Source organism: Chiloscyllium punctatum, chromosome 2 (assembly GCF_047496795.1).
Source record: "Chiloscyllium punctatum isolate Juve2018m chromosome 2, sChiPun1.3, whole genome shotgun sequence".
Lineage (NCBI taxonomy): Eukaryota > Metazoa > Chordata > Chondrichthyes > Orectolobiformes > Hemiscylliidae > Chiloscyllium > Chiloscyllium punctatum.
The window spans coordinates 144636648-144658637 of record NC_092740.1 but is presented as its reverse complement, the minus strand read 5'-3'; the positions used below and the strand labels follow the sequence as shown (position 1 = coordinate 144658637).

General features: G+C 42.2%; 1 protein-coding gene across 1 annotated transcript in view; it reads left to right on the top strand.

Annotated features, from left to right (window-relative positions):
* LOC140492499 (FERM and PDZ domain-containing protein 1-like) overlaps positions 1-21990 on the top strand; it is a 43099-nt gene that overhangs the window by 5593 nt on the left and 15516 nt on the right. Inside the window, exons 4-10 of the mRNA XM_072591401.1 lie at positions 2554-2599; positions 4732-4836; positions 7452-7547; positions 13997-14122; positions 15853-15972; positions 18061-18197; positions 20561-20687. Of these exons, the coding sequence (XP_072447502.1) occupies positions 2554-2599; positions 4732-4836; positions 7452-7547; positions 13997-14122; positions 15853-15972; positions 18061-18197; positions 20561-20687 (757 nt within the window). The remainder of the gene's footprint in view (positions 1-2553; positions 2600-4731; positions 4837-7451; positions 7548-13996; positions 14123-15852; positions 15973-18060; positions 18198-20560; positions 20688-21990) is intronic.

Below are 21990 nucleotides of genomic sequence, written 5' to 3'. Positions count from 1 at the left end.
AAATAAAACAAAGCTAAAGTGTAGAAAATTGTTTGCAGTTCTAAAGGGAGATCACCAACAAGATTTAATTGAGTGTCATATGTCTCCATAGTTCTACAGCAGCTCACCAAGACATCTTGCACAATAGTGTTCTATAATATAAACCATTACATATATTGAATTACACAAACAGTTGAGTTCTCAATTACTCACAGAGACAAATATTCTGCTGCACGCACAGTCGACATTTCAATCGAAAATTCCATTACACAGACTGTTGAATATTTTTTCACACACAAGGTTGACTATTCCATTACACACCTTGCCTAGTTCTCTATTACATGCAAACACAATTGAATACCCCATTTTAAACACATTTGAAAATTCAAATACAAAGACAAACTTGTATGCACAATTGAATGCTTTGATATGCGTCAAGAGTGTGATGCTGGAAAAGCACAGCAGGTCAAGCAGCATTCGAGGAGCAGGAGAATCGACATTTCAGGCAAAAGCCCTTCATCAGAAATCCTTTATTCCTGTTGAAGGGCTTTTTCCCGAAACGTCAACTCCCCTGCTCCTCGGATGCTGCCTGACCTGCTGTGCTTTTCCAGCACCACACTCTCGACTCTGATCTCCAGCATCTGCAGTCCTCACTTTCTCTTTCTTTGATATATGCACTGTCAGGTTACACATACAGTCAAATACTTGAATATACATATAGTCAAATACTCCATATACACACAATCAAGAACTCCATTTCAAGTACTATTGAATGCTCCGTTGTGTACCCTACACAAACAACCAGTACCCCATTACACGTACAGCCAATTTCTCCATAAATACACACAGTTGAACACTCTATTATCCACACAGTTGAGTTCTTGCTTGCTTACCTCAGATGAATTCTCCATTGTATCCATAGTCCCACTATTTACAATTCAGTGTATTCTATCAGAAATGCAGTTAAAGAAAGCATTTCAAGTTAAAGATTGTTCATAAATGATAAACCAAATCAAGATATATGTAGCGTGTGCATTTGTCAAACCCAGAGTCTCTTTTGTTGGAATATATTGCTCCTGTCCAATGCTTGCAGCTCTAGGATTCAGTGCTAAGGTAGGGATCATTACAAAAGAATCTCTCAGTAACTTTACTGAATTTGAATTGCTTCCTGTCAAAGGTGTTATCAAAGGTTTTGGGCTTAAACAGTGTTGTCTGGCTGGATCTTAAGAACTGTTTAGCAGAATATTCCACTTGTGTAGAAAACCTCACTGCAATCCCAATTTAAATACATGCCAAACATTGGAGGCAGGGTTTGTAAGAACCGATTATGTAAAACTAAGTATGGTCTGAGTTATGACTTGTACTCTTTTAGATGTATTTCAATCTCTAATGTGTTCAGGATCAAATCCAGAATGTATAAGGCGGACGTATTCATTAGACTTCACTCTGCTTTAATCTGGGCTGTGGGAGAGTGTTTATACAAAGATATCTGCCCTTTGTATCTGAACTCTGGACTTACACTGGAGCTTTAGTGCTATTGTTTACCAGAAATGTTTCTGATGCTGATGTCTTTGTATAGACATTGGTTACCATGAAGGACTCTCCTTCTCAACCTTTCCCCTTGTCTGAGGTTCAAGTTAAACCACTACCATTACCGAAAGCCCCAATAGAGTCAGAGAGTCATGGAGATGTATAGCACAGAAACAGACCCTTCTGTCCAACTCATCCATGCTGATCAGATATCCGAACCTAATCTGGTACCATTTGCCAGCGCTTAGCCCAATATCTCTCTAAACCCTTCCTATTCATATACCCATCCAGATGCCTTTTAAATGTTGTAATTGTACCAGCCTCCACCACTTCCTCTGGCAGCTTGTTCCATACACGCACCACCCTCTGCGTGAAACATTGCCTCTTCAAGCCCTTTTATATCTTTCCCCTCTCACCCTAAACCTATGCCCTCTAGTTCTGAACCCCCACCCCCCAACAATAGTAAGACTGCAATGTGAATCTTTTTATTTCTTTATTTCTTATTTTCCTAACTTATACTGTGTATATCTGTCATGTTCTGTAACTTCTTTCTTTATTTTCTCTAATTTTATACCTGAGATTTATATCTAGGTATTTTGTACTTAAGATGGCACTGTGTTGGTGACATTGTACACTTTTCACTGCACTCCAGTACTTTTGTAACTTGAGTACACGTGACAATGAACCTAATTCTAATTCACCAGTCACCTCTCTTTCTCAAATGAGAGCGCAGTCCCATGGGTCTTGTAAGATAGTGGCAATTTTATTTTTAACATTGAACTACAATCTGAGTGAGATAGACGGACTAGATCAGATTGGGATGTCTGGTCAGTGAGGACAAGTTGGACAAAAGGGTCTGGTTCCACGCTGTTCAACTCTTATGAGTCTTATGTGTTGGTGTTAAGTTCAAGCCTGTGATCTCCTGTGATCTCAGAAAATAATATTCTGCGCCAGGAGCATAATTTTGCAGGTTTTAGTCAAGCGTCCTTTTTTTTCTGCACTGGACCCATATTGTTTTAATATTTGTCAAATTGTTTATTGCAGGGAATGTGGTAACACTGTTACAGTGACTGTACTGCGAAATGCCTCAGTAAGTACAACCTTTCGACTTTAAAAAGCAGAGCTTTCCAATGCTACTCATGGTCATCGGTTCGATTCCAGCCTCGGGCGACTGTCTGTGTGAAGTTTCCATATTAAATTACGAAATTGCCCACAGTGTTCAGGGATGTGTGGGTTAAGTGCATTAGTCAGGGGAAATGTAGAGCTATATGGTAGGGGAATGGATCTGGGTGGGATACTCTTCGGAGGGTCGGTGTGGACCTGTTGGGCCAAATGGCCTGTGTCTACACTGTCGGGATTCTATGGGTTTATTCGCAACTCGTTGCAGTCCAGAAGAGATTCACTCGACGTGATTCAGATTCATTCCCAAATACTTTAGTCTGGCATTTGCAATGGCAGTTTGAATGACATGATATTCCTCTCAGCTCAGATATAACGGATCTATAGCTGGGATGGATGCTGACATCTACAGTGAGCACTTGATCTTGGACACGAGAACAGGAGCAGGCTATTTGGCCTGTTCCTTCAGTCAGTTGTACCTCATCTCTGTCTACTCACTGTCGCTGAGTATTCCAACAAAAATCGATCAAGCTTAGTCTTGAAAACTTCAATTGACCCTGTTTCCTTAGCATTAAGAGATGTCTTGAAGTAAGCTTGCAGAAAGCCACCTGACTCAGAACAGGATGGTGCTTTATGTTCAATTAACATTTGATGGGGCTTGATGAGACTGTGCACGGGTCCAAGTTTGACACAAATTCAACCAGCTCATGTCAGAAGGGTTTGATTCATGCTTCAGTGGCCATTTGTCTTGTGTGATGTGTTATCAAGCTACATAATCAAAGAAGCTTTATGCAGGATACAAATGAAGATTTGATCATTAATCTCAGCATATCCTAAAGTGGAGCAACACCCATCAACTAGACCTCCAGTTCTCTCTATCTAGCTAGAAGTCCATGATATTACGGGGATATTGGATGAGCTCCAGTGCAAGACTGAGGCAAGCACTACACTTTTAGAGTTGAATTATTAAACCAAGATGCCATGTCCTCTTTCAGATGGATACAAAAGGTCACATGGCAAAATTTGAATGGTTTATTGCAAGGGGAATTAACTGCAAGAGTAGGGAGGTTATACATTAATTTTACAGGGCATTGGGGAGAACACATCTGGAGTACTGTATAAAGTATTGGTCACTGTACTTACGGAAGGATGTTAACGCATCGAAAGCAGTTCAGAGAAGGAATACCTGGAATAAGTGGATTGCCTTAGATGGAGAGGCTAGGTCGGATGGGCTTGTATCCCGTGGAGTTTTGAAGAGTTATAAATGAATTAACTAAAACATCTAAGATCTCAAGTGGTCTTGAACGGGTGAATGCTGAAAGAATTCAGGTTTCCTCTGTGGGAGAATCTGAGAACTGGAGATCATTATTTTAAAATAGGGGGGCACCCATTTAAAACAAAGATGAGGAAACCCTTTTTCTCTCAAAGGGTTGTAGGCCTTTAGAATTCCCTTCCTCACAAGGCACTGAATGCAGAGTATTTAAATATTTTTAAAGGCAGAGATAGACAGTTTCTTGATGACTGAGGAGTTGAAAGATTATCAGGGAGATGCAGGAATGTAGAGTTGAGGTTAAAATCAAGAGGAAGCATGATGGCTCAGTGGTTAGCAGTGCTGCCTCACAGGGCCAGGAACCTCGGTTCGAATCCAGCCTCGGGTGACCGTGTGGAGTTTGCACAATCTCCCAATGTCTGCGTGGGTTTCCTCCTGGTGCTCCGGTTTTCTCCCACAGTCCAAAGATGTGCAGGTTAGGTGGTTTGGTAGTGCTAAATTGCCCATTGTATTCAGGGTTGGGTAGGTTAGGTGCATTAGTCAGGGGTTGGGGAATGGGTCTGGGTGAGTTACTGTTTGGAAGGTTGGTGTGGACTTGTTGGGGTGAAGGGCCTGGATCCTACAATAAAGTCGGAACAGCCATGATTTTATTGAAGAGTGAAGGAGGCTCATAGGCCTACTCTCTTAATCCTTGTTTGTATGTTCGTATTTTAGGTTACAATCAAACTTTTGGAATTCAAAACATCAGTGCAGGGCTTTCCCAATTGCCACACATTGTCAACACAAAACGCCAAAGCTGTTGTTTAAGTGTCATGGTTTCTGTTTGTATACAGGGGCCCAAGTCATCATTTATTACTGAAGAAAGGCGAGCCAGATTGAAAAGCAACCCAGTCAAAGTACGCTTTGCTGAGGAAGTGATTGTCAATGGCCACCCACAGGTTTGTGCCTTCTACAGGCATTTAGCCCACTGACTAGTTCAGCCAGATTATAATTAATCTGATTTGCTCTCAGAATGTTCTGGACTGGGTAACGTGTATTTTTCTATAAATCACTAGGTGTCTTATTGGTTTTATGCTTCCTGAGGGCCTGAATAATGTTGATTGTGGTGAGCGTGAGTGAAACCTGAGTCCCATACCAGCATTCTAGAATTAAAAAAAGCTAATTACATAGGGAAATCGACAGATTTGGCCCTCGTGGACCAGGTGGAAAGACTAAAATGTAGGACTATTGATGAACATTAAAGGAGATATTTAATTCCTCCAACTAAAATATATTTAGAAAGGAAGAAAAGAATATAAGAGGGATAAATGCATCCATAGCTAACTAAGGAAGTTAAAGATAACATAAGGGCAAAAACAAAGGCATGCCATATTGTAAAGGGCAATGGCAGGCTGGAGGATTGGGAAACTTTTAAAGACCAGCAAAAGGTGACTCAAAAGTAATAAAAAGAACGAAGGTTAATTATGAAAGAAAACTAGTTCAAAATATAAAAACAGACAGGAAATAATTTTATCAGTATATAAAAAGGAGAGTAGCTAAAATGAATGTTGGCCCTTTCGAGGTCGAGGAGTTAATAGTGGGGAGCACAGAAATGGCAGAGACTCTAAATCGATTTTTTACCTCAGTTTTCACAGTGGAAGACACTGAAACCATCCCAATGGTAACAGGTAATGCAGAGATTATAGAAAAGGTAGAATTTGTAGCAATCACCATCAATAGGGAGAAAATTCTGAGCAAAGTATTGGGATTAAAGGCAGACAAGTCCCCAGGATCTGATGACCTATACAGTATAGTCTTAAAGGAAGTGACAGCATGGAGATTGGATACATTATTTATAGTATTCCAAAATGTCCCGAATTCTGGAAAGGTTCTAGTGGATGGAAAATTGCTAATGTAAGACAATAGTTCAAAATGGGAGGGAAATAGAAAGTAGGAAACCACAGAATGGTTAGTTTAATGTCTGTCATTGGGAAATTGTTTAAATTCATTATTAAGTAGTATTACATTTGTAAAGTAAAACACAACCCACCACAGTTAGTGTGGTTTGATGAAGAATAATTCATTTTCTTTATGAAGAGTAATTCATTTAATTTGCTAGAGCTCTTTGAAGATGTAACAAGTGAAGTTGGTAATGGGGGTCCTGCAGATGTAGTATATCTGGACTTCTGGAAAGCATTTGATAAGGTGCCACACATAACTGGCCTGTGGTTTCCTACTTCTGCCTCCCTACAGGTAATGTGGAACTGGAAGGAACCTGTGTGTCTTCCCCATCAGGTTATTAAAAACAGTTTGTGCTCCAGACGTGTGTGGACATTTGATCCCCTGATACTTCATACCATGGTGCCAACTCTCAGTTATGCCACTACTTTTTTGGATGCCCAGATCAAAATTTAGTGCCCTTCAACTAGCCACATTTTGAGGACTTCTTTCACTAATCTGAAGTAACTGTATGTCCTTCATTAGATCTACTAACTCTACTTAGGGCAGCACTTAGGGTGGCTCAATGGTTAGCACTGCTGCCTCACAGCACCAGAGTCCCAGGTTTGATTCCAGGCTTGGTCGATTGTCTGTGTGGAGTTTGCATGTTCTCCCCGTGTCTGCGTGGGGTTCCTCCGGGTGCTCCGGTTTCCTCCCACAGTCACGAAGATGTGCAAGTCAGGTGTATTGGCCATGCTAAATTGCCCATAGTGTTAGGTGCATTAGTCAGAGAGGGATGGGTCTGGGTGGGTTACTCTTCGGAGGGTCGTTGTGGACTGGTTGGGCCGAAGAGTCTGTTTCCACATTGTAGGGAATCTAATCTAAACCTACAACAAGGCCCTTAGTAAGGCTGTAAATCTGGAACTTTAGGCACAAGATGCACACTACCTCAACCCCACTCTGGATTCCTGATCTTCAGTGTGGTCCCTCCAAACCAGTTGCTTTGTTTGGCCTGGTCTCCGGACAAAACCATAGAAAACTCCTGTGGCTGTGATGGTTTTTTTTATTGTTTAATCCCAAAGGATTGGCTGAGCTTTTCTATGGATGTGTGTATGTGAGTGAACTTTGGAACAAAATGACAGCAAGAACTTCATGAATACCTGGAGAGATTGGATCTGAAACTCCAGGAGGGATATTGGAGGCAAACTGTACATATCACTAGGCACAAACACAAAAACATGTACACACACACACACACACACACACACACGCACAGACATATGCACATACGCAGACACAGATACAGACACACACACAAGCACAGATACCAACACCCACACAGGCACACATACGCAGACACACACAAACACAGACACATACAAACACACAGGCAAACACACACAAATGCATACACACACACAGACAAAGATACACAGAAACATAAATGTGCACGCACACACACATGCAGATGCACAAATACATCCACACCTATATATTTTATATATGCGTACACACACTCTCTCTGCTGTCCCTCATTTTAGTATTTGTAACAACGATAATGAGGAGTCTATTATGTTATTTTGCTTATCTGTTTTCATAAATAATCCTAGAATTTTGTGTTTTATCATTCCCGCAGGGTAACTCACTACTTTTCATGCCCAGTGTTCTCAAGGTGTATTTGGAAAATGGACAGACCAAAGCCTTTCGATATGAGAAAAATACAACAGTGAAGGTAATGACGGCTATAGGTGTTCTTTGTTCCTTGCTGTGATATTTTCCCATTTGTTGATTTTGCTCAGCTTTGAATGTACTATTAATTTTAACCATCGACTGGGGGTGGGGTAGGAGGGAGGGAGGAGGTGTTGGGGATGGGCTTGGTGGGGAGGGCAGTAAATGAGGGAAAAATTTTAATTCAGTTGTCGATGGATTAAAGTAGCATTAGTGACAAAGATGTAGGAGAGAGATGATGGTGCTTTTTTTCTTTATTTCTCTATTTTTGTACCTAAAGTTTGTAATAGGTAGAACTTTTATTTTATAGAATCCCTGCAGTGTGGAAACAGGCCCTTTGGCCCAACAAGTCCACACTGACTCTCTGAAGACTATCCCATCCAGACCCATTCCCCTACCCTTTTACTTTACATTTCCCCTGACTAATACACCTAACCTACACATCGCTGAACACTGTGGGCAATTTAGCACGGACAATTCACCTAACCTGCACATCTCTGGATTGTGGGAGGAAACCAGAGCACCTGAAAGAAACCCACGTCAACACAGGGAGAAGGTGCAAACTCCACACAGACAGTTGCCTGAGGCTGGAATCGAACCCAGTCCCTGGCGCTGTGAGGCAGCAGTGCTAACCACTGAGTCACTGTGCTGCCCCTAACTTTGTACCTAACGTGGTGCCGTGTGTGGTGGCATTGTAACTTGTCACCATACTCCTATACTTTTATACTTGAGTACACGTGACAATAAAACCTAAAATCTAATTCTGATTTAAAAACCAATTCTAGACCATTCGTTCCTGTCTACAAATGTTACTTTTCATTGTCACAATTTTTGTTTATGCTTTGTTAACACTGAATGTTGTAAATCAACATTTCCATTCAAGTGCCATAATGTTTTTACAAGCTGTGACCACTAAGTGATCCCAGGGATATATTTCACTCAATATGATGTGTAGTAAAGACTCAGATTTGTTATCTAACCATGGAAGTTGCTATGGGCAATCTAGCATTCATTAATATAAATAATAGCGAGATTGATTTGGATTTATCATTCAGATAAAGCACCTTACCTTTAAACAGAGGTCTCCTCTGGGAGCACTAGTGAGACATAAACATCCAATAAATGACTGGTTCCAAATTCAAGGAACAGGCTGTTTGACTGAAATTAGTTAGCTTGTTCTTTTGTCTTGTAATAGAGTCATACAGTCATGGAGTCATGCAGCACGGAAAGAGACCCTTCGGTCCAACTCAACCATGCTGACCAGATATCCCAATCTGATCTTGTCCCATTTGTCAACATTTGGCCCATACCCCTCTAATCTCTTCCTATTCATCTCCCCATTCACATGCCTTTTAAATGTTGCAATTGTACCAGCCTGCAACACGTCCTCTGGCAACTCATTCCATACATGCACCAGCCTCTGTGTGAAAAAGTTGCCTGTCAGGTCCCTGTCAAATCTTTTCCCTCTCACTTTAAACCTATGCCCTCTAATTTTGGATTCCCCTACCCCAGGAAAACGATCTTGACCAGTCATCCTATCCATGCCCCTCCTGATTTCTATAAACCTCTATAAGGTCACCCCTCAGCCTCCTACGCTCCAGGGAAAACAGCCCCAGCCTGTTCAGCCTGTCCCTATAGCTCAAAGCCTCCAACTCTGGCAACATCCTTTTAAATATTTTCTGAACCCTTTCAAGCTTAAGAATGTATTTCTTATAGCAAGGCGACCAGAATTGAACGTAGTATTCTATAAGTGGCTTCACCAGTTTCCTGTACAATTGCAACATGACCTCTCAATTCCTATATTCAATGCACTGACCAATGCACTGACAAACATGCCAAATGCCTTCTTCACCACCTGCAACTCCAGTTTCAAGGAACTATGCACTTGCACTCCTAAGTATCTTTGTTCAGTAGCACTCCCCAGGACCTTATCATGAAGTGTATAAGTCCGGCCCTGATTTGCCCTATCAAAATGCAGCACCTCACATTTATCTAAATTAAACTCCATCTGCCATTCCTCGGCCCATGGACCCACCTGATCAAGATCCTCTTGTACTCTGAGATAACCTTCTTCACTATTACTCCATCACCAATGTTTGTTTCATTAACATCCTGTTTTGCCCAGTGAAATCATCCACCTTGTCATTTAATCTCTCCTGCCTTCCATCACAGATCTTTCCTTTTTCTCTTTCACCACTCACTGCTCTCTGCCTGCAATACTCATTTTGAACCTGTTACATCTCCAACTCTCTCTAATTCTGAAATATGCTCTTCATTAATGCTGAAACTTTAATTTTGTTTCTCTCTCCATAGATACAGTCTGACAGGTTTATTATTTCCAGCTTTTTCTATTTTTTTTATTTCAGAATCTCAGTATTCTGATCTGCTCCTTATATTAAAATGATTTTTATTAACAACATCAATGACAACAATCTGCATTTATAGAGTGTATTTACTCAGGTGTTTCACAGGACATTTATGAAACCAAAATTGACACAAATCATATAAAGAGATACTAGGATAAATGATAAAACTCTTAGTGAAAGAGATGTGTCTTAAAGGAGGTGAAAGGGATGGAAAGGCAGGGAAATGCTGATCTTGGCTATCAGCGATGGAATGTTTAAAGTCAGGGAGTTGAATGAGGCCAGAATTTGAAGAATGTAGGTGTCTTGGAGGATGGTAGGAGTGGAGGACACACAGAAATAAAGATGGTCAAGAAAATGGAGGGTTTTGAAATGAAGGATAATGGTCAAGTCAGTGTACACCAAAGAGACAGGGTTGGGGTGAAGAGGAACTTGTAAGTTAAATGGAGGCAACAGATTTTTGGATAAGCTATCATCTATGAAGGGTGGGAGAGGGGACACCGGGCAGGAATTCGGACCTCAATATAATTAAGTTGCAGTCGAGTGTTTCAGCAACAGATGAGTCGAGGATGGAGTCAGGCAATAGTATTGAGGTGGGATATAGGCAGTCTGAGTGATGATGTGGATTTGTGGTAAGATCTCTGGTCAAATGTGGTACCCAGGTTGCAAAGTCTGGTTCAGCCTCAGCTAGTTGAGAGAGAGGTGGAATTGGTAACTAGAGAATGGCAGGACTTGAAAATAATAGCTTTAGTCTTTCTGGTATTCAGTTTGAAGAAATCTTCTCTCATCAGTACTGGATGTCAATCCAAAGTCTAACAGTCTGGAGACATTGAAGGTTGGAAGGGAATCATAGTTCAATAATTTCTTTGAGATTTTAATTTGGTTATGAACTGAAAGAGCAAGATTGATTATACTGTAGCCATCTGGTAATCTGTGAAATGAGCGAACTTTGAGGTACAATACTGATCATGTTTCAAAAGTCGCTCTTTGGCATTAAAGCACTTTGGAACATCTTTTGGTGATAAAAATGTGTTGTCCGAATGCTGTCCCTTTCTTTAATGCACATGAACAGTATACAAAAGCAACCGAATCTGCAGAATAGCAAACAAAACATAGAACAAAAATTATTGATGTAGGCTTGTTGGTCAACCCTTGATTTTTAATCTGACTTTCAAGGTCATATCCAAAGTCTTGTATTCACTGCAAAATGGATGAAAGCATTTATCCGCTAAAGGCCAAATTCTGCAGTGAGGATTGTCAAGGTTCATGTATGATAACTGAAATAAGTCAACTCCGAAAATGCTTTTCCATCTTTGCAAGTTAATGTATCCAGCAATTAAAAAAGTTTTCAAAAGCTTTTAGACGTTGACAGAACAGGACAGACAATAGATGTTAGAAAGGGAAACAAGAACGACTGCTAATTACAATGGGCTCTGTCCTGCCAATGGAAGAGGTACTGGGAGATATGGTAACCCGCCCCCCAACCCTTTACGTCTGGTCACCAATTAGTTCTAGTCAAGAAGGTCCATGGGCAACCTATTCAATCTGCTAAGGTCTTAAGTAATCAATTATTGGCCACTGAAGAGCCTCAAATGACCACCTTCGACGTCTCTCTCTTTACATTCCTGCTGGTGGTTGGTTTCCCTGGAAAACCAGGGTGACCTCGCTGCCGGATTGGGAGGGGATCTCCAGTTACCCCAAATGGCATCTACCTCTGAACTCCCTGACCATCCCCCATCGCCTTCCCACCCTGTGACAAGAAGATAAAGAAGACTTGTGTTATTGCAGCTGGATCTCATGATGAGCAGGCCTTGCCTGACTTCAGGACTCAAAGGCTGCTAGCCTCTGATTGGCAGGCAGTTTCTGACAACCCAGGATACTAGCATTGAGCCCAATGAAGGGCCAGGAAACTCACCCAGGCTTACCAGTTAGCTCTGACTGTCTTCACAGCCAAGGGTAGGGGTACGTTACTCACCACCTAAAGCCAGTGTGAGAAAAAACAGGAACTTCATGCCCTCTGAGTCGATATATTAGGCACCAGGATTGTGGATGGTGCATAGGTTTGGACAATTTATAGAGCAAGAGATGTAGTGAGTGGATGGAGAAGGGGGTTTGGACAGCAGGTGGAGAAGAGGGTTGGTACAGTGGATGGAGAAGGGGTTTGGGAGAATGGATGAGGAAGGGATTTGGGACATTGGAGAGAGATTGTGGTTGGGAGAGTAGATGGAGAAGGGGGCTGGGAGAGTGGGTGGAGAAGGGGTTTGAGAGGGTGGGTGAAGAAGGGGTTTGGGAGAGTGGGTGGAGAAGGGGGCTGGGAGAGTGGAAGAAGAAGGGGGTTAGGGGAGTGGGTAAAGTAGGGGGTTGGGAGCGTGGGTGAAGAAGGCGGTTGGGAGGGTGGGTGAAGAAGGGGGTTGGGAGAGTGGGTAGAGAAGGGGGTTGGGATAGTGGATGGAGAAGAGGGCTGGGAGAGTGGGTGGAGGAGGTGGTTGGGAGGGTGGGTGAAGAAAGGGGTTGGGAGGGTGGGTGGAGAAGGGGGTTGGGAGAGTGGGTGGAGAAGGTGGTTGGGAGGGTGGGTGAAGAAAGGGGTTGGGAGGGTGGGTGGAGAAGGGGGTTGGGAGAGTGGGTGGAGAAGGTGGTTGGGAGGGTGGATGAAGAAGGGGATTGGGAGAGTAGATGGGGACAGGGGTTTGGGAGAGTGGATGGGAAAGGGGGTTGGAACAGTGGAGAAGGGCATTGGGAGAGTGGGTGGAGAAGAGGGTTGGGAGAGTGGGTGGGGAAAGGAGTTGGGAGAGTGGGTGGGGAAGGAGGTTGGGAGAGTGGATGGGGAAGGTGGCTGGGAGAGTGGGTGGAGAAGGGGTTTGGGATAGTGGGTGGAGAAGTGGTTTGGGAGAGTGGGTGGAGAAGGGGGTTGGGATAGTGGGTGGTGAAAGGGTTTGGGAGAGTGGATGGAGAAGGGTGTTGGGATAGTGGGTGGAGAAGGGGGTTGGGATAGTGGGTGGAGAAGGGGTTTGGGAGAGTGGGTGGAGAAGGGGGTTTGGGAGAGTGGGTGGAGAAGGGGGTTAGGGAGAATGGGTGGAGAAGGGGGTTTTGGAGAGTGGGTGGAGAAGGGGTTTGGGAGAGTGGGTGGAGAAGGGGGTTGGGATAGTGGGTGGAGAAGGGGGTTGGGAGAGTGGGTGGAGAAGGGGGTTGGGATAGTGGGTGGTGACAGGGGTTTGGGAGAGTGGATGGGGAAGGGGATTTGGGAGAGTGGGTGGAGAAGGGGGTTTGGGAGAGTGGGTGGAGAAGGGGGTTTGGGAGAGTGGGTGGAGGATGGGGTTGGGAGAGTGGATGGAGGATGGGGTTGGGACACTGGATCGAGCAGGGGGTTCCCACAGATATGGAGGAGCGGATGTAGACTGTGGATGGAACAGGGACTGCAGACTTGGGCAGTGAGTAAGGCAGGACGTTAGTGATGATTTAACACTATTTCCTTCTTATTTCTGCAATGCTTATAATCATGTTGCCTTAGGAGTCTTCTTAGATCATAAGAGCATAAGGAACAAGTGGAGAAGTAGGCCATTTAGCTCCCTCACTCCTACCCTGCCATTATGCAAGATCATGGCTGATCTGCTCCAGCCCTCAACTCCTGTTTCATGCTCACTTCTTAATATTTTAAATATCTACCTAGTGCTTCTTTAAATACTTTCAGGGATCTCAACTCCACAACTCTTTGTGATTGAGAATTCAGCTATTCACCTTTCTCCGGGAAAAGAAATTCCTTTCCATGTCATTCTGTAACTATGTCCCCGAGTTTGAGATTCCCCCACAAGTGGAAACATCTTCTCAACATCCAGCCTTTCACGTCCCCTGAGAATCCTATATGTTTCAGTCAGGTCACCCCTCATTCTTCTACACTCGAGTGAATAATGGCCGAACCTGTTTAGCCGCTCCTGAGAACTCAACCCCTTCGTCCCAGGAATCAGCCAATAGAAGAAGAGTATTGTGTGAGTGAAAGTTGGGGATAGGTAATAAGACCGTATATCTTCAACAGGAAATTCAGAAAGGCAATAAGAAATTAATTTTGTTGTCCCTTTCTTCTGCAATTTGACAGGATATCATCCTCACCCTGAAGTCAAAGTTATCCATCCGTTGTATTGAACATTTTGCCCTGGTTTTGGAGGAACGATACAGTATCACCAAGGTCTATCTCTTACATGATGATGAAATCATTGAGCAGGTATGTTGGGGTTTCTGTGGACTGTGTACATGAGGGAGTGATATCCCTGAGAGTTTGCAAGCTTTTAAGTAGACAACTAAAGTTACCCACATGTACGTCTACAGAATGAAACCCTTAACCGTCCTCTGTATCAGTTCTGAGGAAGGGTCACTGGACCCACTGGGTCACATTAACTCTGATTTCTCTTCACAAATGCTGCCAGACCTGCTGAGCTCTTCCAGTCAACTTCTGTTTTGCCTCTATATCTGTTGGCTTTGTTACCTTACATTGGACTGCTGTCCAAGTCTGGCATTTTAAATAGTTCCATCTGCTGACGCCTAAAGAAAAGTTCTATTTTTGGAGACTTTGTAAATGGAATTTGAACAAAGCAGCATCTCTTGGCTTTATCAAATTCTGGTTCAGAAATGCTGATCAATATTAGACAACATAGGAGTGAAGAAGATGTCTCTCTGCATTACCTGTGGTATTTCCTGGTAATCACTTTTCTGGGAAGGCAAATTGTATGTTCACTTTGGATAAAAAATTGGATTGGATGCAGGAGTCAAACAGTCTTCGCACAACAATTCCAAGATATTGGTGAGGTCACACCTAAACGACTGTGTACTGTTTGGGTCCATCTACCGAAGGAAGGATGTGACAGTAGAAGAGGGGCTTTGACCAGTCAGACTGGTTCCTAGAATGAGGTGATTGTCTTATGTTGGAAGGTTGAGTAAATGAATTCAGTGTTTCTTGAAGTTCAGAAGAATGCGAGGAGATAGAATGGAAATCCATGGGACTGTTCTTAATGTCCCATGTAACATAAAATATGACAGGTGGCTAATTTACTGCCTTCCTGTCCACTCCAACCTGCTCCTGATAAAATGAAGGTACATGAGTGAGTGCCAATATCAGCAACTAGACTGTATTTTTAAAAGAAAATAACAGGCATTTGGAATTGTTAACTTGATCTAAATGGCGATGCCATGATATACTTGGCATGGGTCAGCTCTTTCTTTAGGCAGACTGGTTAAAAGATAGGAGGAAAGAGAGTGGTGGTCCATCCTTCTTCAGGTGCCGTGTCCACATTGAGAGCCTTCCCCTTGGCTGTCACTCCCCCCCTTTGTAAGTTCCCACGTGGCTGGTGAATCTCGGACATAGGGTCACACCCTCAGAATAAGATGCTGCTCAAGTAGGACTGGGATAGAGAGTTGAGTCGTGAATCTTTGGATAACTGTATTTGGAGAGCTGAGGATGGTCTGACATCGAGCCTATTCAAGGTAGAGGGTGGCAGATTTTTGTGTTCTAAAAGAACAAAGGGATATGGAGATAGTACAGGAAGGTGAAGTTAAGGTACATGTTAATTATAATTTTGTTGAATGGTAGAGCAGGCTAGAAAGACCAAATGGCCTTCCCCAGTTCCTAATGCTTATGTTTCGTATGTTCAACTGCAAAATGTATGTGAAAATTGATTCAGTATAGAAATAACAAGTTTTATTGAGACTGCTAAAAATAGCATTGCATTGCAAGTAATTAAAGAACTTGGGGACTGGGCCTCTATTTAACAAAAGGAAACCTAGGCTGATATCAACAAATGTATCCAGAGAAGCTTCCCTCCTCTGTTTCACAACACCACCCAGTGCAAAATGCTTCTTCTTAAAACATAAGCTTAAAGAAATTTTTTTGTTGATTATTTCCACAGTGTGACAATAAGAAGTTAATTCCTGATATAAATGTTTTCTACCTTGTCACAGGTGGTCCAGAAGCGAGAGCTCCGTGATTATAGGTGCCTCTTCAGGGTTTGTTTCCTGCCAAGAGATCCACTTGTACTTTTACAAGATGATCCAGTTACTTTTGAATACCTCTACTCACAGGTATCTATTTGACATGAAGGTTCATGGTAAGCCCATTATAAGGATCATGGTAAGCCGCTTACAATAATCATGACTGACCACACACCAAATAAGGTTCTGTTTCCCAAGAGTGATAAAGCCGGAGGACGTATTCTGCACATAAAGTGGAATATATTCAAAACTAATACTCTGAAGTACATTAGGGGAGATTATGGCCTCGTGCTAATATCACTGGACTATTAATCCAGAGACCCCAGCTAATGTTTTAGGAGCCTGGGAACAAATCCTGCCACTGCAGATGGTGGAATTTGAATTATCTGAAATTAAGGGTCAAATGTTGATTGTTGGGAAAAACTCATCCGGTTCACTAAAATCCTTCAGGGAAGGAAACTATGCACATGTGACCCAGACCCACAGTAATGTGGTTCACTCTGAAACCACCTTCTGGGTAATTAAGGGATGTGCATTAGAGGCTGGCTTGGCCAGCGACACCCTCATCCCCTAAATGAATTTTAAAAGTATTTCAATGAGGACGTTGGGGAACATACCTCTAAGGGAGTGGAGTAAATCAGCTTGGGCGATTCACATAAAAATTAAATAGATTACTTTCAGACAATAGCAACTTTGGATGTGTCATATAAACATGACATTTGGTAAGTGTGACCGGTCTAGGAGAAATGGGTGACTTTGGATCTGCCAAAATCCCCACCTCCAGTGGGTTTGCACACGTGTTGTCTGCATCTGTTGTAGATTAATAGTTAGGGATGAATTACCATGATTAGTTAATAGTAACATTATCATTGTACAATTAGTATAGCAAGATTGCAGATGGTGAACTAGACTGACTTCATTTTCGTACATCCAACAATTTTGGTATTTGTGAGATGTTCTGTATTCATGGTTAAAATTATAGTTGACATATGGGGATTGGTAATTTGAGTTTTGTAGCAGCTAGAGAAAGTGAGGTGGTTCTCTGTAGAGCAGAGAAAATTAAGGGGAGATTTAATACGGGTGTCTATAAATACAAGTGGCTTTGACTGAGTAAATGAAAAGAAACTGTTTTCACCATTTTCACTTTGGTTACTAACCAGAAGGCACTGGTTTAAGGTAAAAGAACAGTGAGCAGATGAACAATGCTCCCTCTCAGAAGTCCTGTAGATTTCAATGACTTCCGGTTCTGGAAGATACTGCAGGAATCTCAGGATTCCATGCAGCAGAAAAATAATTTAAGAGAAAGGAGGTGAAAGTTTTATATTCAGTGTGTTATAATCTGGAATTCACTGCCTGGAAAAGAATGGTGGATGTAGTTTGACAGTAAGATTTGTTTAGTGTTTGTAGATAATTTCTGTTCAACCTGTTTTTTAAATTAATTCATGGGATCAGAGCATCACTGACTAGGCTAACATTTGTTACCCATTCTGAATTGTCCAGATGGCAGTTAAAAGTCAAACCACATTGCTGTGGGTCTGGAGTCACAAGTAGGCCAGACGTTAAGGATGGCAGACTCCTTCCCTAAGGGATGTTCGTGACCGAGGTGGGTTTTTCACCAACAATGGTTCACGGTTATCATTAGACTTTTAATTCCAGATTTTTATTGAATTCCAGTTTCCAGCATCTACCATGGTGGGATTCAAACCCAGGTCCCCAGAACATTATCTGGGTCTCTGGGTTAACAGTTCAGTTGTACTACTAGATGATCACCTCCCTTCAGAGCTCAGAGGTGTTTTTACACACTTCTGGAGCAGATGGGACTTGTAGCCAAAACTCCTGCCACTGTACCACAGAGCCTTTGATTAGTTTTGGATATGTAGTTGTAAAGAAAATATGTAGAGCTATAAGGAAAGAACTAGGGTGTTGGTTTAACTGGACAGATCGTTCAAAGGACCAGCAGCAACACAATGCACTTGCGAAGCCAAGACAGACAAAGGTATGGACCAAGTGCTGGAAAAGGGGTTTTTGACCAGCACATACTTGATGGACCAAGGGGCATTTTTCTGTTGCATAGTTTTATTCTATTCTGTAATTTTGTGAAAGCATTTGTAAGTGGTGGCAATTTGTGTGGATATTTTCTAGATGGCTGTGTGTTGCCTTTAGTAATCTCTTTTACAGAGTTGCAATGATGTGCTGCAGGAGAAGTTTGCGATGGAGATGAAATACATCACTGCTATCCGTCTCGCAGCACTGCAAATTCAGGAATGCATCCTCAGCTCCAACCATTCTCAGAAAGTCTCCATGAAGTACATTGAGTGAGTCAATACATTCAGCAGATTGAACTGGGCAGTGCTTCAGCTGCACCTCACACCACACTATGTTCACACGGCACTTTCTGGACTTCTTGATAGCAAGACCCCTGTTTCATAATCCATCTCATCAGTCAGACACTTTCTTAGTGAGCTGCTTAATTGGCAAATCTTCCCATTAGTGTGATCCTTCATTAGCTAGTCTTCCTTGTATTGAAACTCCTTATTAACGAGATTCTTTATTAGTCAGTTACCTTGTTCATAAGATTCCGAGCTAGTGAGGTGTTTGTTTGGAGGAACTTGCTGTTGGTGAGGCACTGTTTGCATGAGTTTAGCAACTCGACCCTTCATTAAGGACACTCCTCATTGACAGCACTCAGTGTTTGTGAAACTCCAGGCGAGAGGAACTTCTCAGTTATGAGTTACTTCACTAACATGTCATAGAATTACTCTTTAAGTGTAATTAATCCTAGATTCTTATTTTTAGTCATCTACTTGAAGACTAACTCCCTGGCACTTCGTAATTCTTTAAATTTCATCCAGACCCGAATTTAAATTAGGATAGGAATGGAAGTCAATTTAGCATCAATCTCTACTGACACAAAAACAGGCCCAGACACCTTTCACTCCCAGACCCTGTCAGTGTGACCTCAATAGCTGTAACAGCAGTCCACTGATAGAGTCGTAGAGTCATAGAGATGTACAGCATGCAAACGGACCTTTGGTCCAACCCGTCCATGCCGACCAGATGTCCTAACTTAATCTAGTCCCATTTGCCAGCACTTGGCCCATATCACTCTAAACCCTTCCTTTTGATATACCCTTCCAGATGCCTTTTAAATGTTGTAATTGTACCAGCTTCCTGCACTTCCTCTGGCAGCTCATTCCCTACACGCACCACCCTTTGTGTGAAAAAGTTTCCCCTCAGGTCCCTTTCAAATGTTTCTCCTCTCACCCTTTGGTTCTGGACTCCCGCACCCAGAGAAATCACTTTGTCTGTTTACCCAATCCATGCCCCTCATGATTTTGTAAACCTCTATAAGGTCACCCCTCAGCCTCTGACACTCCAGGGAAATCAGCCCCAGCCTATTCAACCTCTCCCTTTAGCTCAAACCCTCCAAACCCGGGCAATATCCTTGCAAGTCTTTTCTGAAGTCTTTCAGGTTTCACAACTAGGAAGCAGAAGTGCAGTACTTGGTATATTCTTCCTGAGAAAACAAGAGTTTTTTTTAAAAATCCAACATGCATTGGATATTTCTAGCCAATATTTATTGCTCATCAAAATCAGGTTTTCAGTTCTCATTGCTGTGTGTCAGCAATTGCTGTGTACAAATTAACTGCAATGTTTCTTTTATCATGACAGTGACCATATTTTAAATGTACTTTATTAGCAATAAAGCACTTTGGGATGTCCCAAGGTTCCGAATCATTTACAGGGATCCCTGATTTACAAACGTCCACCTTAAGAATGCTCATAAGGATCATTCTGCTATAGCACGCATTTTGTTAATGTGAATTCGCTATAACATAATTGACGAATTGGGGACACTGTTTCTATAGTGTGAACTTTTGAGTATAACACGACTATGGCCCCATTAGTTTAAATGGTGCTGCTATTACGTGATTTTCTTATAACACAGGTTTGCACAAGAACAGAACAATAGCATTATAGCAGAACTGACTGTACTTATGAATATGTTCCATTACATGTTCATAACTTTAACGACCAGATAGCCAAACATTTCCTGTACTTATGAATAGCTGCTTTCCATTGTCCTGCATTGTGTGCTGCCTTGTGTACAAACCAACTTGTGAACAAACTCCAGAATGGAACCCATTTGCAAACCAGACACTCCCTGTATTGGAAATCTCTACGGCAACTGTCGCAATGTAGTTGCAGCTTCAGATCACCAGATGGCTCTATGAGGTAGGGTTCTTTGTTCCAACTCCACCATCATTGTGCAGAAGATGCAACTATTACTTAATTGAACACGAGATATTAAAACAAAATCACTCATAAATCATGGGTGATGCTGGCTGGCCCAATATTTCTTGCTCATTCCTTGTTGCCCTTGAGAAGGTGGTGGTGAGCTGCCATCTTGAACTGCTGCAGTCCACGTACTGTGGATTGACCCACAATGCCCTTAGGGTTGGAATTGCAGGATTTTGACCCAGTGACAGTGAAGAAATGGCAATGGATTTCCAAGTCAGAATGGTAAGTGGTTTGGAGGGATAGTTTCCAATGTCATAAATATCATAGCTGTTCTGGGAGCCAGTACAGACACAATGGGTGAAATAGCCTTTTTCTGTACTGTAAAATTCTATGATTTGGAGTTAAATAGTTTTAAATGCAATCTTATTATTTTCAGGAAGGATTGGGGAATTGAGAATTTTGTCTCACCAACTCTGCTTGATAACATGAGACAGAAAGATATCAGAAAGGGTATTAACTATCACCTTAAGAACAATCATAGCTTGATTGCACCAGGACAAAAGGTAATTCTGTATAACCGGCTATCCAGAGGTAAAAGTGAGTTTTTAAAAAAAGATTAATCTTTACTGCTTTCCACCCAATCACAGATGCTCTTTCTGCATGTACCCTTGAGTTTTTTTTATGCCTTGTTTAAATACTGTTACATCTCAAAGTGCTCTCAGTGCTGACAAAGCATTCCCCATGTTAACTGTTTTCCTCCCTTCAAGCATGCTACCTGACTTGCTGAATATTTCCAACTTTCTCAGGTATCTGTTTCAGATTTACAGCTTTCTTGGTGGTTTTGCTGTTTTATAAAATTGTGCTGTTTCATAAGCCATGACTCGATGTGTAGCGCACTTGCCATTTGGTCAAAAACATTGTGGATCAGGTCCAATTCTGGAGACTTGAGAACAAGTAACTTGGTTGATGTTGCAGTGCAGTAATGAGGGCATGCTGAAATGCTTAAGGTGCCATCTGTTGAATGAGTCATTAAACCAAGGTCCCTTCCTGCTCTCCGGAGATTTCATAGAATGGAGTCCCTCCAGTGTGGAAACAGGCCATTAGGCCCAACAAGTCTACACTGTTCCTCTGATGTGTAACCCACCCTGACCCATTCCCCTATCCATGACTCTATATGTACCCCTGATTAATGCACCTAACCTACACATCCCTGAACAATATAGGCAATTTAGCATGGCCAATTTACCTAACCTGCACATCTTTGGATTGTGGGAGGAAACTGGAGGAAACTTGCGCAGACACGGAGAGAACATGCAAACGCCAGACAGACAGTCTCCCGAGGCTGGAACTGATTCCGGGTCCCTGGCACTGTGAGGCAGCAGTGCTAACCACTGATCCAATAGCACAAGAGTATTTCAAAGACTTGGACAGTTCTTCTTGTGTCCAAGAGAATTGATAGCTCTCAATGAAGAAAACAAGCAAAATAATTATCGTTCATTTGCACATTACGATTATGGAATCTGTTTACTGCACTGTGTACAATACTGATCACCATATGTATGGAAGGATATTAATGCATTGTGATTAGTGTAGGGCTTTACTAAACTGGACCTATATAGGAGTTTAGATGAGTCAGAGGTGACTTCATTGAAACATGTAGGAACATGTGAAGAGGTTATTATCCCAAGTGCAAAAGTTTCTAGTTTTATACTGAAGGGAAAATATTTCCCTTTACACTTTAATACTGTTGCTAAAGCAGGCCGGTGTAAAGTGTGAATGTTCTTTGCCTTCTAAGAATCAGTGAAATGTTTATTTGTTACTTATTAAAGCCTCTTAAATATGTGTCTGAGGTGCATTTCAGATCAC